General features: G+C 39.1%; 1 protein-coding gene across 1 annotated transcript in view; it reads left to right on the forward strand.

The window, feature by feature from the left end:
- Positions 1 to 7570: 7570 nt before the first annotated feature.
- Positions 7571 to 17146, forward strand: part of LOC108967759 (zinc finger protein sens) — a 13606-nt gene continuing 4030 nt past the window's right edge. Inside the window, exons 1-2 of the mRNA XM_018931372.1 lie at positions 7571 to 7928; positions 8912 to 10116. Of these exons, the coding sequence (XP_018786917.1) occupies positions 7757 to 7928; positions 8912 to 10116 (1377 nt within the window). The 5' untranslated portion in view covers positions 7571 to 7756. The remainder of the gene's footprint in view (positions 7929 to 8911; positions 10117 to 17146) is intronic.

Here is a 17146-nt window from a genome sequence, read left to right on the forward strand (position 1 = left end):
AATAATTTGCATTTCAAAGTGAATTTATTTCAATTTTATTTGATATTAATTGCGTTGAAGTAGCGTGATCGCCGTAGCAGCAGGCGCAATTGCAGCGGCCACATATTGCACTAAATGGAAGCAGCAAAACAATAGCAGCCTCGTACACGGTCGCGATTTGTTCTTGCCTAAATAAATGATGACTGTGCGCGCAGCGTAACGTAGTTAGCGGTGACTTTGCGCATAGAAATGCGACCTGGCGCGCGGCCTGGAGCTGCTGCTGCTGGCCCTTGACCGCGCTACTAGCTTTACTGTCAATATTATGCTAGCAATTAGTGTTGTGGTAGCACTGTTTAGTTGTTGTTGTTATTAGTGGTAACATCGCTGTTAGCAATGTGAAGAATGCGCCGCGCTGCTGCTCATTACTTCACTGTCAACGCAAAGGCATTTTGGTGGCGCCTTACACGCGCTCCTTACCAAGCACTGCTGGTGCAGCGTCGGTGGCGCGCAAAACCAGAGCAAACCGCCAACAGTCAACCACACGACAACAATTACAATTACAAACAAATAAGGCTTGTGGAGCGCATGTTGCGCCTGCGCCACACACAAATCTGGCAACACTCTTTTGTCACTGCCCATTTAGTGGTAATTATTTGTAGTTTGCCACGCTGTGGGTGGCGGCAGCAAGCGCAGCGCTCACACTTACTTACAAAGACTTTGGTTTGCGCGGCGCTGAGTTGCTGGTAAACGGCCGTAGCTGTGTAGCTGTGGATATGTATAGCGCTTGTTAGATGTGTGTGTGTGTTTAAATAGTTTAGAAGAGTTTGGCACTTTTCTGGTTTTCGCTTAGAGCCAGCTTTTTAAGTCGCTGCCAAGTTGTCTGCTGTAATTAAATGCGATATTCAGTGACTTATTTGCTACCTTTTATGGGAAAGCGTTAACTTCGTTGCGATATGTTGTCGCTGTGCGCAGCATTTGCCGCGTTGCATTTCTCAAATTCAGCAAATTATTTGCCAACATTTAACACAACATGCCTACAAGCATTGCTGTTACTTGCGGACATTAGTGCGCGTGAATGCTAAGCGCGCTGATTACAGCTGCTGACCCTTGAGATGTCACTAGTTTAACGGTATTTGCGCCCTGTGTGCAGCTTTGCGCAGAGGTTGGGTAAACTTAGCGTGACACGACGGGCTTAGAAGGCGCGGAAATGGATGGTTTGACTACTTTTGGTTCAACTTAACTAACTGATTTATTAGAAACGATCTATAAAGGCAATTTAACGATATGTTTTGACACACCTTAAAGTAGGCATTATTTTGACTGTTCAATATTTTGACCATTTCAACTGAGATATCGATCTGAAATTTTGCGCACGTACTTTTCCATCCAAGAAATTTCTCATTTGTCGGAGCCGTCGATATTGGACTACTAGAAAACTTTTTTATTTGTTCATATATCTTCATGAAATTTGGCACGAATTATTATCTAAACCAGCGTTAAAATCTCCGAAGAAATAGCTCAGATCGGACTATTGCATATAGTAGCTGTCATACAAAGTAAATGATGAGGAACATGTCCTTCATGGAAATCTGTTTTATTTGACGAGATATCTTCACGAAATTTGGCATGGATTAGGCATAAAGTGATCTCGCGGGAACCTAGCTACCAGCTGGCTCTATATAAGAAACGCAGGCATCGTGCCTGCCCAGTGTTTAGGTAACTGTCTTGCGGTAACTTCAGGACAGATGGCTGCCACCGTCATGCAAAATGAACAATCAAAATCATGTCCTTGTCCAATCCAAATCCAGTTCTTGTATGGAAAGGTTATTTATATGATAAGAGATCGTAACCAAAATTGGAAAACAATAATATCGGAAGCAATTATATATTCCGCGAACGAATTATTCTCGAATTCGAATCTGATCACATATATAGCATATACATACTTAGTTGTCATACAAAATGAACGTTAAAAATAAATCATTGTATGGAATACTATTTTTATGACGAGCTATTTTAACGAAATATAGCATAAATTATTTTTTGAAGCAACGTTACACTCTCCAAAAAAACTGGTTCAGATCGGACCACTATAGCATATAGCTGCCATACAAAGTGAATGATAAAAATCATATCCTTGTAGAAAAAACTTGTTTATTTAATGAGTTATCTTCACGAAATTTGGCATGGTTTCGTCTTCAAGGCAACTCTTCAAACTCTGTAGAAATTGTTATATACATACAAACTTAACGATTAAAATCAAGTTCTTGTATGAAATCTTCTGTGTTTTCGAAAGCTATCTAGCTAATAGTAACCGTAGTTAACAATTTTTTTTTCTTTGTTTGTCACGATCACACAAATACTCCCACAACTGACAGTTGAGGTTTTCCCATAAACACAATAGTAAATACAGATTTAGGCGCCAAGCTACCACACCATCTCACAACTGTGGTGAATAAGCGAAATGAGTGCAACAAAAGCAACACCGCAACGCTTGACTAACAAAGTGTGAGAAGTATACGCCCCACTAGGGGCTAGCCAATCGCGGCGCGGCAAAAAGGCACAAATGCAAAAACAACAACAAAGGCAATAGAGCGCCGTGAGCAGACATGCGCAGACAATGCCGCCGAAACCAAAGTGTGATGGCATTTTTGTTTTTTTTTTTGCGAGCCAACGTTATTTGCTTATTGTTATTGTGGAGTTTGTGTGAAGTTATGGGTTTTGACGATGGCGGCGCTAGTGTGGCTCTTGAAGTGATTGCGCTTGTGAGCGTTGGCGGTGTCAAACGCGCAAAAGGCAAATGGTGATTTTATGTCGGCAAAAACAATGAAAAGTAACGAACAGAAAGCGCAATTTAGAAACAAAATTTCAAAGCAAAATTTCGTAGCAAATTAATTAGTAGATAAAGTGCTTAAAATTTCAATTCTTACCTATGTATATATTTTTTTGATTATTTTTCCTTTATTCATTGCTCGCTCTCTGCGCTGTTGGCTTGACTTTTTAGCTACACAGCAACAACATTGTTGAATACCTATTTTGGCAGCAGCATACGGTGAGTCCGTTACAAAAATTACGATGGTAGCTTATCGCCAGCGACCTCAAGCTGCCTGTCGCACGCGCTAGCTAGCGGAGTGCGCGTCCCTAACCCCTAACGTAAACTGGCTGACATTCGTCAGTCACATTGCTATTTTGGCGTTTTTACCGCAAACACCCTCATCATTGTGTCAGTGTAAATGCCCTCTCGTTATACTACAAATATGCACACATATGTGTGTGTGTCTTTGTATGCATGCCTATGACCCCTCATGTGTAACTGAAGGCGCGCTTTTTCCACCAACCAGTTGCCCCGATAAGGCAATATAAAATTGTAATTGCAGGCACACTTCACATAGCCGAGTGATAAAACAAAAATCGCTCTAGCGCAACATCTTCCTACAAAGGGTGCCAACACACACCTATACATATTCATCGGTGCTCATGCATGTGCGGCATGTATGACAGGGAAAATGCCAAGTAGCAATAGGGAAAGTGTGCCAAGGAAGCGTGCCTGGCACCCGCCTATCTTTTATTTCACATAGTCAAACGCTGCCCTCTGCAAGTAGTTCGCCTTTTCTTTAGCCATTGAGACCCGTATGTCTATACGGCTATAAGAAAACTACTTACAGCCGCCGTGCTAAGACTCACTTCCTTCACAACACATTCATAGAAATTAACATTCTGCCACATGTTCGTGAAAAATTGGCGCGAAAATGTCACGGAAGTGCCACATATCCTTTCCTCAACGTGGACTATTTCAGCTTTTACCACTTCAGCGCCGTCTTACTACCAAAAATACGTTACAAGTTATTCAAATGCGCGCTACCAGCATAATTTTTGTCTACTATATGCAAGATCATTAGAATTTTCCCTTTAATTGTACGTTTACCTATAACTGCGTTAGTTTTATCGCTGACTGTTCGAATGAAACAGGTGGAGCAGGTGTCTTCCGTTCTGCGCCTCTTTACATTGGCGCTCATTAGAATAATTTATTTTCAATTTGTGTAAAGTTTAATGGACTCAATTGGAATGACAAAGTGAGAAATAATAGCAAAGCGCAGTGCTGCTCTTCAAAATAAAAACAAAAAACCGTCCGATAAAATCTTAAAAAACTAGTTAAAATTATCAGATCATTTCTTTCAGCAGCCTCTCTTAAATAGCTTTAGACACCAGCCCCTTGTGGTAACTAAAACTCCTATAAAAGAGATCATAAGACACTCACAGACATTCGAGCCTCTCACATATTTATTGAGACGGCTAATTCCAGTTACGGTCTTGTCTACTTATTTTCACCCAAGGTAAGCCTGCCAGATGATTCCACCTCGGTTTTGCCAAGTCTGGAGAATGAAGGCGGAAATAACTGGATGTTTCTAAACAACTTTGATAGCTTTCACGAGGCTTTCGTTGAATGTTTCCATACAACTCACGCAGCTTTCACAAGGCTTTGAGCCTATCACAAATTTATTGAAACGGCAAATATCAGTTTCCTGACCTTGCCTCCTCATTTTCACCTATGGTAAGGCAGCCCGATCATTCAACCTCGGAATTGCAAAGACTGGAGAATGGAGGCGAAAATGGCAGGATGTTTCCATACAACTTGATTTCGACAAAATTGTTAAACTTTACCGCACAATTGTCTATTGTACAAAATAAGAACGTCTACGATTGCAGCAAATGAACTTTGCTAAGGACATCTGTAAGGGAGCTTAACGTGTACACTTGGTAATCCTCTACAAATAATTATTAATTAGCGAGGAAAAATTTATACTGGCCCGCTGTCACGCCATTAATGGACCTCTTAGTCCTTAGTAAGGCCCGTCTATCGGTTTAAACTTAAGTATATATTATATCCAGGTCGTCGCCGTTTTTTTCGAACTTTAAGAGCAACTTGTTGACTAATTTTGATACTTCAACTAGCCAATTGAACTACGAAAGTCCTAGATATCTAAAACGAGTTCCGAAAAGGCTGAACAAAACCATAGGATGTATTACAGCGGCTCTCTCATGTTTACTTCCCAGCATTTTCTGTATATATCGTAGTTACTAATGCCCATCCGACTCCCAATAATGCCTATAAGTTGTGACCTGTCATTTGGCCAACAACTGCCCTGCAGTCCTTTCGGTATCTTGTGAGTAAAAAGCATTCGTGTTTTTCTTGGGTTCTTGTACTTTATCTTGGCGATCGTTTCTTTGATATCGGTTTTAGCGACTTACCTGAAGAAAAACCGGGCGTTATACTTGTATGATGCTCGCTCGGTAATATTCGTTATAATCGAGCAGTTCTTTGGGAATTATAGGAACCAATACACACATTAGTATCTTAAATTAAGGAAGACCGTATGAAATATATGGATAACTGATCAGCGATCAAGCTTAGCCGATTTAGCCGTTTCCGCGTGTACGTCCATTAGTCTATATATGTATATGTGAAGTAGACTTTCAGTGTTTGTGTTTTTTCTTCGATTTTTTCAAATTTCGGGGCAATACAACACAGGTAAATCAGTATAGGCTTTTTTCGGTGTACAACCTTACAAGATGAAATTTACGCAAGAACTGCAGCCGATTGATCACCGGAATCGTCATATAATATGTTCGTAAATCGGGCTGAGCAACAATTAGAAAATGATACGAAATTTTCATCGAAAAATCATATTCAGCGATTAGGCTCATTTCTGACTAAATGGCTTCATCAATATGCAAAATATGCATTACCTCACGGAATAACCCAGTCAATGGGCCGCCGCGATCGTGCTATTTTCCGGCTAAGTTAAGACTATGGTCTATGCCAAGAAGCAAAAGAAAAACTTCCATACATAATATCATTAAAAAACCCGTTACATACATATGTATCTCTAAAATATCAAATTTTCCAAATAATCAATAAAAAAAATCAAATTTGACTTCTAGTCATTACAGGAAACGAATGATCCCATGAGCTGGATCAACTACAAATTGTTTGGCTTAGTCAGCAACAAATGCAAAGGAGTCGCAGCAAACACAACCGCACACTTCTTACGAGGAAATTCGCGGAAATCTACACCCAAGCGTACAACGATGCCACCATAATGGCGGCACAGAGGGTGAGTACACACGCTTGCTGCCTTTTTAAAAGCGACAAACGAACGTTTACATCTACGAAGGCGCGCAACAGCCGTCAGAAACAGTTGTTGCAGCAGCGCAAATAAAAAACCCAAGAATTGTTGCAGCAACAACAAAGAAAACGGTACATGTAGTGGCAACTCACTGCAACGGCAGCGCAGGCAATGCGCCGCCAATCCGCGAGCATACACCAATTAGTAGTGGTAAGCGCGTGCTGGCTATAAAATCAGCAATAACAACAACAATGTTTACATGTCAGCGCAACAAGAACAACGTCAGATAACTGTGCGTGCTGTGACCCTTGCGGCAGGACAGGACTGTAAGGCAACAACAAACAGCGCAATAAGGCAGCTCCAAGCCAAATTAGAGCGCAAATGAGATGAAAAGGTGAAAACGTTAACTGCGCCGACGCCAGCAGATAACAGACGGCGTTTCCAACAACAACATTTACATGGACGTACGAGTACAAATTACGGTTGCGCAGCCCTTATAGGTGAAATGTGCCGCTGCGTGCCGTTTTGATTCAATGTGCGGCTTTATAGGTGACCTCATATTAGGCACATATGTATGTATAAATATATATATTTCTGTAACATTAACAGCATGTTTGTTTTTGTTGTTGCTTTGTCGTGTGCTGCAATTTGCTTTAGTAGGATTTTTTAAGCTTGAAAATCAACCACTTCAACGCCATCAAGTCACCACTAAGAGCGCAGCGCATTTTATGCTCCACACCACTACACTTACGCAGACACACAAATACACATGCGCGCAAGTACACAGGTTAGCAAATAACTTTACGGCCATCCCTACAGTGTTAGCCAGCAACCACCACCGTCGCTGACTGATGTGTGTGTATGTCTGATATACACAAGCAACAACAAGCACCACAGCCACCAACTGGCGTACAAACGCCGTCAAAGAGCCAACCAGCTAACAAGCGCTCTTACCAATACCAATGCAACTCTCAGCCAACTTGAAAACAGTCTCAGTCAATTCGGTGACGGGCTATGCGATTGGGCTCTGGGTCTGCTCGTAGGCAGCCAACGAGTGAAGATTCAGTCAGGTGCCAAGCACCGTGCAACACGGACGTGTGTTCAAGTGGTTAACTGAATAATAAATAAATGACAATACGGCAAAAGTTTGTACAAAGTGCATGTCAAATAGTATTGTGTAAAAGTGCTTGCTCAATTAAACCGTTAAGTCGCAATTCGTGCAGATGCGCCGTGTGAAAATAGCAGCGAAATCAAAGACTGCTGCAACAGCTAAATACATACAAGTGATTTAAGCGAGAAAAAAATCATTAAAAAAAATATAATAAAAAAAGTATAATTAAACAAATATTTTAATTGAAAAAAAAATATAATTAAAAAAAGTTATAATTAAAAAGTTATAATTGAAAAATAATAATTTAAAAAAATATTAATAAATAAATTTCAAAAAATAACTGTTCTTGTTCTCGGAAATATTTTCATTAAAATTGTGTTGAATAATTAACGCGAATTTTCGACACACCACAAAAGCTGCGCAAACAAACGTTTGAGCAATCAGTAGCGCATAAAAATAAATTTCAGATTTCGTTTAAAAATAAATTAGAGATTTCGCACAAAGTTTTCGTAAAAAATTATTAAAAAATATAGACAACATGAATCACCTGTCGCCACCGCTAACGCCGCATTCACAAAATCCAGCACAATCGCCTTCGCTGGCCGCCTTTGCCAATTCGGCGCTGGATGTGAATCTCGGCCCTACGAAGAGCTGGCTGCAAAATGCATCGGCATTTAATTCCGTTATCGCGTCGGCGCAGAAATTAAATAGTAAGTCATGATGAAAGATGAAACCCCTTTATTTATATAAAATAAAATGGAGGAAAAATTAAAGCCAAAAAAAATTTATGCTGAGAAATTTGCTTGAAAAAAGGATTTATCTAAACTAAAATTAAGGACAAAAATGAAAATGGGGGCATTTTTTTGCTTAAATTTTAAATTTATTTTTTAAGTTTCGAGAATTTTTTTTTTTAATTTTTTGAGGAATTTGTCTGAAAAACTCTTTTATATGAACTGAGATTGAGGAAAAGAAGAAAGATACATATAAAAAAATTACATTGAACAAATTTGTTTAAAAAAACATTCATTTAAACTAAAATTGTGGAAATTTTTTTAGAAATTTTTTGTGAAATTTTTTGTGAAATTTTTTTAAACCTCCTTTTTATATAATCCAAAATATTTAAAAATAATAAAAATGAGTTTTTTTTTTAATTTTTGGAAAAAGTTTGAGAAATTTGCTTGAAACCCCTTTTTACATAAAATAAAATTGTGGAAAAAATTTAAGTTTTTCTCAAATATGTTTTTTGAGAACTGTTTATGGTAAAATTAGTAAAATCTTATTCATTACCAGAACCATGATCATATATAATTTTAACTACCAACTTTTAAGTTATTCATTATTCAAAATTTGGTTTATAATTGAGATTTTGGTAGTTTGCGCAACTCTGACTTTTTTAATATTTTTAAAATCAAAATTATTATTATAAAAACCATGAACAGTTATTTGGATTGAGTTTTTCAAAATTTCTAAATAATTTAACAATTTTGAAAAAGAAAAAAATTAATTCGAAATTCTAATTCATTAACAACAACCACAGTTGTAGTTCTATTTTTTTAATTACTTATGTTATGTTCTTTACTTTAATTAAAAATTTTATTTTAATTTTAATTTTAATATTATATATTTTATATTCGCCAATCGAATAAATAATTATTTGCTTAAACAAATTTTATTTCATTTCTACCACCCACAGATCTTCCCTTTCCTTACAATTCGCTCTTCTACTCCAGCGTATTATGGCCACAATTTCTACTCTCCTCCACCACAACAGCGCTTGGCACGCCCACCACACCAACCACGCCCCACTCACCCACATCGTTCATAAACAATCGCGACTATTCGCTCACACCCGAAAAGGATCAGGAGAACGCACAGCTGCCGCAACAGCCAGATGCCGCCAGCCACAGTGAGGATATGCCGCTAAATCTGTCGCTGAAACAAGCAACTTGCCTGAAACAGTTGACGCGCTACCAACACACCGCACAAAAGGACGAAAGCAGCGGTGAATCTGAGCTAAACGCTTGCACGCCTGTAAGCGTCGACATTGTCAGCACGCCGCCGCCACTGCGCGCTGCCAATCTCAAAGTCAACGTCACCGCCAATAGCGAACAAACCACGCTCAACAAAGTGGAGCCGCGTTCACCGACGAAACGGCGCTCGCACGGCACGATCATCTGGTCGCCGGCGAGTATGTGCGAGCAACCGGAAACTCGCGACTGCGCAGCCGCCAATGCGGATTACAGCGGCGCATATGCCATCGATCCGATTGTGCGTAAATTTAAGTATGAACGCCGTGCCAGCTATCCGCGTCGCCTGAACGGTGATGGCGCACTGCAATCGCCACTCTCCTCCACCGCCGCACTGGCTACACAATTTAATGCGGCCGCCGTGGCCGCGGCTGCACGCGCACAGGAACTGAAGGCGGCCAATTTGGAGATGGAAGTCGCACAACAGCAAATCTATGCGCATCGCAACGCCTTCATGGCCGGCCTGGCGACGGGCAACAATTTCGAAATGCTGCAAGCGCATCTCAAAGAGCTGCAGAGTCGCGCCGATGTTTTTGTGCAGAATAACAATAACAATGAGTTGGCAATGCGTAGTCGGAATGTCAGTCGACTGGACAGACGTGGTAGCTACGATAGCCAGGATGACGGTATGGAGCACATGAAAACGGAAGAAGATGCGGATATGACAGAGGAAGCGAGCCGTTACTCGCCAAATAATTCGGCTATAATGCATGAGCAGCAGCAGCAACAACAGTTGCAACATTATGTTGCACAACAACAGCAACAGCATCCGGACTCGACCGCGATCATTAGCGCAGCAGATGTTCATCAACGCTCCTACAGTTGCAGCAGTGAGGGTGAGAGCGAGAAGCGGGGGACGCGCAACTTTCAGGTAAGGAGTTTTTGGCAAGAAATCTTGGTTTAAGGTAACGAGGTGTTTAAAATTAGTTAATAGGAAATGAAAAATGAGAAATTGATTGGCAGTATGTGTGGAAGTGCGCGAGTTTGTTGAAAGAACGTTGATTAATGTGGTCAGCTGCGCGAGGCGTGCGTAAAATCCAACTACTATAGTAAGAATAGGCGCGTTCAGTAGGAAGTATAGGCTATTGCAATGCCTGAGAACTAGCCGAAATCTAAGCGAAGTATAGTATACAGGTACTTTTGCAACACCCTTCAGTTTTATGTTGTCGAGTTTGACTGCTAAATTGTTATTGTTTTTGAAGTCTTCTCAAAAATGACAAGCAACAAAAGTACCTCGGATAGTCAGTCTTACACTGAATTTAATTAAGTAATTGCGTGATTTTTCTTAAGTTGAAATAGTTAACCCACTTATTTAAGCACGGAAATGCCATACAAAATAGTAAATCATATAACTGAAGGACCTCCAATATTACATGACAAACAAGTAACCCTTGGGATGCCACACGCTTTTATTAAGCTATTCATTATAGTTGCAAAAACAAAAGCGAAACACCAAAAATATTGAAAAATATTGCGCAATTAACACGCATAGCGACACTTAGTTAAAGTACCCGCGCTTGAAGTGCGCAAACCCTTGGGTCACCTGATCGACTTGCACACAAACACACAATGCAATGTGAGGTTACTAGATAGCGCCTATTTATTGCAATCGCCGTTGTATACTCGTTTAATTTGCCTAAAAGGCATCGATTTCGTAATATGCCATGTCCACTTCTATTATTGTTCAATATGCCAATAATGCGACTGGAAACTACACCTTTCCATCCGACACAATTATACAAATATATATATATATGTACATACAAAGGAACCAATTACAGATGCATTGGTGTGCGTAGTGTTTGCCACGATTTGTGTCACGATATTAAACAATTAAACGTGTACAAAAATGATTTTGTCTGCTGTGGAGGGGGCAACAAGGAACAAAGCGCATTTTGCTACCGAAATTTAAGTGCTAGAGGCACTTTTGACAGACATTTCTTACACGCTGGCATACTGATTGTTTCAATCAAATGCAACTACAACCACTCCCCCACCACTGAAAATTAAGTAATTAAATGAAGGGTGTTTCTTTTGGATAAGTGGGTTTCAAGTTGCCCAGAATTTGGCTTTATTAGAAAAATAAGGTTTCTTCATTACGTTCTAAAAATGATTTTTGACCTTTTTGGAAAGCTTATTTCACGCGCTAACACGTATTTGATAGATTATCGTTTCTTTTAAGTCGTGAGTTATAGCGTCGCAAACATGGAGCAAAATAAAGAGAAAAAACGGCATATTATACAGTACTACTACGATAAAGGCAAAAACGCATCTAATGCCGCCAATAAAATTTGTACAGTTTATAGACCCGATACAGTTTCCATTTCCACCGCACAACGATGGTTTCAACGTTTTCGTTCTGGTGTAGAGGTGGTCGAAGATGCGCCACGTTCCGGAAGTCCTGTCGTCGAAAATTTCAATAAAATCGCTGAATCGAAATGTCGAAAGAGACCGGCATAGTAGCAGCCGTAGCATCGCCCAAAAGCTGGGCAGAGTTATCAAAAAAAATTTTATGAACAATTGAAACGTCAATAAAAATACCGCAAAAAATACCGCACGACTTTTTTGACAACCTAATACATAGGTTACGTTAGGTAGGTCCGGCTAGATGGCTGTTGTAGATGTAATCGCACGTGAACTGCTATATGTAGTTCTTCCCACAGTCGTTTAATTTCCCGCCAGTTCGGTGGGATGTCTGAAAGTATGCGTTCCCAAATGTTGAGGTCTTGAATGAAGTGTTGAGTTGTTTCCACCTCATTTTCTTCCATAGAGCGTCTGGCAAGACTCCCAACCTTACAGGGTCTAGCCTTACTTTTGGCTTTTTTAATAGCGCTTGTAGCGATGGTGGCCCAGCTTTGGCCAAGATTCCGCGGAGCCCAACTTTCTAGTAGTAGAATCCAAGGGGATGCGATAGAACCGACTCGATTCCATTCTACCGATATCGGTTCTAGGGTGGATTTCTTTGCTAGCTCATCAGCTTTTCAAGTTCCAGCGATTCTACTCTGGCCTGGCATCCGTACCAGTCTGTCCACTAAGCCAATCTAACAGCCGCGGCTGGAATTCGAGCCATTTTACCTTGAGCCTTGAACCATTTCAAGACTGATTGTGTTCTACTCGAACTGCTAAGTGATCTGCCTACTAATTTAATCTAACTGGCATGAATTCTTGTCAAGAATTTTTCAACATCTTTTCAGCAATAATGCGATCGTAATGCATACACCAATGTGTGACGCGTTTGATTGTCTTTCGGCTTCAATTCTTGAACGAGTTAGATTTTGTARGACCCGAAACACAGTTTCGTTGGAGGATGGGCAATAAAGTCTGAGGCTGCATTATACACTAAAGTAAATTTGGTGCGAAACCGATCCATAATTGCACGTATTACCGCCTCTGTTGAGTGATTATGTCGAGCAAATATTGGAAGGGCGAATCGAACGAACCTTTGGTAACCAATTCGCACCATTTACAAACGTTCTTCCGTACTAAGTCTCTACATTATGAACTGGCAAGCCAAATTGGGATCAAGAAAGACCAACTCCGAAAGCGTATTACCTCATTAAAAAGCACACCTCTAAAAAAACACCCGCTAACTTTTCTCACACACACTCGTTGTGCTTGGTGGGTTGTATTGTCACTATTAAAGCACAGTTCGATGAAAACAGCAATAATCTTCTTCGACGTTTTCGACGCTTATTCAATTACTTTGCGTAATTTCCAACACTTTGCACCCACTACCGTCATTTATTTGCTTTATTACTCTAATTCTTCAATATATTTCATTTGTGTCATTCGCGCGTCCTTCTTCGGTTTGTTGATGTTTTATGATGATCCTTGCAGTGCTTGAGTTTTATGTTAATTTTCAATTTACTTAATTTGTCTGCATTGCGTGTCCGTACAATACACGCGCTGACCCCTCACTTTCACCGCTCATGTCGGCGCTTGGCAAATGTTTGATCGCGCACTTTATTTACCCACTGTCCCCTGGTTGTTTGCGGTGGTAAATTCCTGTCTTAATTATTTATTTGTAGTAATTATGATTAGTAAGTGTTTCGACTTTCGCAGTGTTGAGCATTTAATGAAACGATTTTAGGGTTGGAGGCGCAGCTGGGAAGGGGGTTAGCAAAACACGTTTCCTATACCTTCGTATATGCATGAATTTGTGGGTATTGGAAAGCTTTTGATTGGCACAATCAGAAATTTAGATGACACAGTTTACAATAATGTCAGGTGCCAGGTCGAAGAAATTGCGGTTTGTTTGCGTAACGTCGCTGTATTTCAAATGAATTGTGCTCAGTTGGTAAACATGTGATATCGGGAAACTAAAAAATATATTGCTGAACTTAGTTTTTGTCAATAAGAGCATAATGATTGCATTATTTAGTATAATTATTACTTTAACCTCATTTAATGTGTGGGAACTATAAACGAGCTGAGAGCTAAAGGGAGTGAGAGTGTTTGTGGAAGAAGGCTCAAATTGTATACCCAGAATAAGATATATTAAGTTTACGACGAAGTTTTTAACAGCCAAAAGAAAGCGTCAGAGATTCTATAAAATTTACTTATATATGTATAAATGATCAGCATGATGAGGCTGAGTCGATCCATGAGGCCATATCCGCCTTTGTGTCTACATATACGCGAACAAGTCCCTCAGCTTCAGAGATATCGTTCTGAATGTTTTACACCGTCTTTACTTCTCAAGTAGCTGCCCAATTGTCGGAATCGTCGACATCGGATAACTATAACATAAAGCTGCCATAGAAACGAAACGTTCAAAAACATGTGCTTGTAGGGAAAACTTTTACATTTGTAAAGATATCATCACGAAATTTGGCACAAATTATTATTCAGAGCATCCCTGCAATTTCTGAAGAAATTATTTAGATCTCATCAACTATAGCATATAGCTGTCATACGAACGCAACGACCAAAATTCAGTTATTGTAAGACACGTATTTCATTGGACGAGAATCGTCACGAAATTCGGAGCACATTATTATTTTAAGCATTACAATCTTCGAAGAAATTGTTCAGATCGGACTAATATAGCTTATAGCTGTCATATTAACTGCACAATCGAAATCTAGTCCTTGTGTGGAAAACTTTTTTATTTGACGAGATATGTTCACAACTTTTGGCACAAATTATAACTCAAAACATTGCTATAATCTGCGAGCAAATTGTTCAGATTGGACTACTATAGCATATGACTGTCATACAACCTAAACGATCAAAAAACTTTCCTTGATTCAATAACTTTTTTATTCGAGAAGATATCTTCGCGAATTTTGGCACAGATTACTGTTCAAAGTATTGCTACAATTTGGATTTAAATTATTTAGATCGGACCACTATAGCTTATAGATCCTGTACAAACTGATCAATCAATATTTCAATTTTTCTATTATTTCCTTCATTCAGAGTTCAATTTTCTGTAATTTTCTTAAGTATGCACCTACTTATACATATATAAGGTACATACATACTTTACAGCTGTTTACTCATTAAATTGCTTTAAGATTACTTAAAGCACTCATAATCATTTCACCTACGATTAAGCATAATTGTCAATATGGCACGGCGCACGACCGTTCAGTAACGTTTAGCACGTATGATCGCCTAAATGCCTTACAAAGTGTCAAATTGCAATGACTATGTGATCACACATATATATTTTTTATACTTTAGAATCACCTACTTATATGTATATCATATATTACAAACACATACGTTGCCTGTTGTTTTTGTAGGCATTGCATTCACAATTTTGTTATGTCCATAAGGCTTTTATTGCAACCCGATACGCTTGAAGGGCTTCGTCCTTAGCGCTGACATGCGTTCTTAACGACGCTCACTATCACTTTTTGCTCTTGCTTACGCTTTTACCTTTCTTCATTGCTGACGCTCATTCTCTCTCCCTCTTTTTGTCATGCAAGCAAGGCATTTTAGGTTAACAGCAATTTCGAGTCACAGCAGATGGTCGTGTGGCGTTTAATAAGCGTTTTTTATTGATCATTTCGGCGTCATGACGGTTATAAGGATTTTCATTAAGAAAAAATGTGTTTTTGTGAGTTTATAAGTGTTTTTTTTTTCTTTTTTTATATATTTTTTTTGTTTTTTTTTTTTTTTTTTTTTTTTAAAACTTTTTTTATTTTTTGTTACATCGCTTGCGCGATCAGTGATCAGTGGGTGGCCTGCGCGCAACAAATTCGAAAAAAATATGCCTTGCACGCCACTCAACTGGAAACTCTACCTTATGGCTGGCACACTTTTTTCCAACTTCTTTATATTTGCTAGAATTTTTATAAAATATTTTACCAGCAGCTGAAAATTACTCGAGTGCAGCCTTTACATTTTACTGTATATATGTATCGGCGCTGAGTCAGCGCTTTCTTCAGCTTTGACTCACCTCAACTAATCAAAGGCAACAAAATCTAGTGCCGTACCCCAGTTAGGGGTTTTCTCCAGCTCATTGCCATGCAAAGCGGCATTCGGCTGGCGAATCCAACTTCCGTTTGCGCTTCCTAACTGCGGCCGCGCCCGTGCAAAACAGCTTGAGCGCTGGCAGTGTCAGCTCATAGCAAAGCTGCGCAACAATTGTGGCTAATTAGCCAAACAGTTATATAGCTATGTATATATAGACACATGCACATGCATGTGTATTATTTACGAGTCACACACACACACACACATACATACGCAGATTACAGCAACAAAGACGCGCGATCGTCAATAATAAGGCAAAGTGAAAACACAAAGGCGACACTTGTTTAATAAGCAATCAATAAATGGAAGAGTACGGATTATGGTTTGACACACACATGCTTGGTTTGTCAGCAACATGCGTGCAACAACATTAACAACGGCGATGCTTCATATTTTTGTACCAAAAATAACTGAGCAAACAGTCAGTAGCGAACCTAGGGTCGCCTGCATACATTTTCTTTTTCAAACGCAAATACGCACACACACGCATATATGAATAGACACATACATACTTGTATTTATATCATAGCTATATATGCATGTATCTAGTCTACGTAAATCCCGCTTCAGCGCTCCATAGTAGGCAAACAATCAAACAACACGCGCATTGCAGCGGCTAACTGTCGCAGCAAACACTTGTGTCAAGCTCTCTAGACGAGCGTTGCCAGCCTGCGCGCAGACAGGCAACAACAAAGCTTATGAAATATGTTATTGTTGTGCTGAAACGTCTACTGTTATTTGCAGAATAGTAATTAATCTTTAAGAAAAATGCTTTATGTGTGTATGTGTGATCGGTTGCTTGCTTGACTTTTGACGCCCTAGAACGTCCACGAACCCATCTTTTGGGTTCACGTTGCACGACAAACTGAATCAACATTTGACACTGTGTCTGATTTCATTTCAGTGCACACTACTTTGTGGGGATTTTTTATTTTTATTTTTTTTGAAATTTATCTACTTTTAATGCAAATATTTAGTTGCGTTAATAGAACAAGCAAGAGACTGTGAAAATAGAGGCTTTAAGATTTAAGTAGGGTTATGTGCACAAATAGGTTTGGCTGGTGAGATATTTTGGCAGTAAACAAGCTGTTGTTTTGTTTCATAAATATATATGTATGTTTTCACGTGCGATATTTTTACTCTTATGCAATCAGCGAAAAGGTTTTTTAAATTTTTTAATTTCTTTAAAGGCTTTCAAAAGCTTTTTTTTATTTTATAAAATAAATGAAAAGGTTTCCCGATTACTTTAATTTTTTTAATATAAGTAACATATGTTTCGAAAGTTGTTTTTTTTTTATTTACGAAATTAACGAAACATTTTCGATTTTTTTCATTTTCATAAAGTCTGACAATTTTTTCGAATTCTATTTTGAATATTTTTTTTTTTAGAACACAATCGAAAAGGGTTTCAATTT

This window comes from Bactrocera latifrons, unplaced genomic scaffold (genome assembly GCF_001853355.1).
Source record: "Bactrocera latifrons isolate USDA-ARS-PBARC rearing strain unplaced genomic scaffold, ASM185335v1 scaffold_199, whole genome shotgun sequence".
Lineage (NCBI taxonomy): Eukaryota > Metazoa > Arthropoda > Insecta > Diptera > Tephritidae > Bactrocera > Bactrocera latifrons.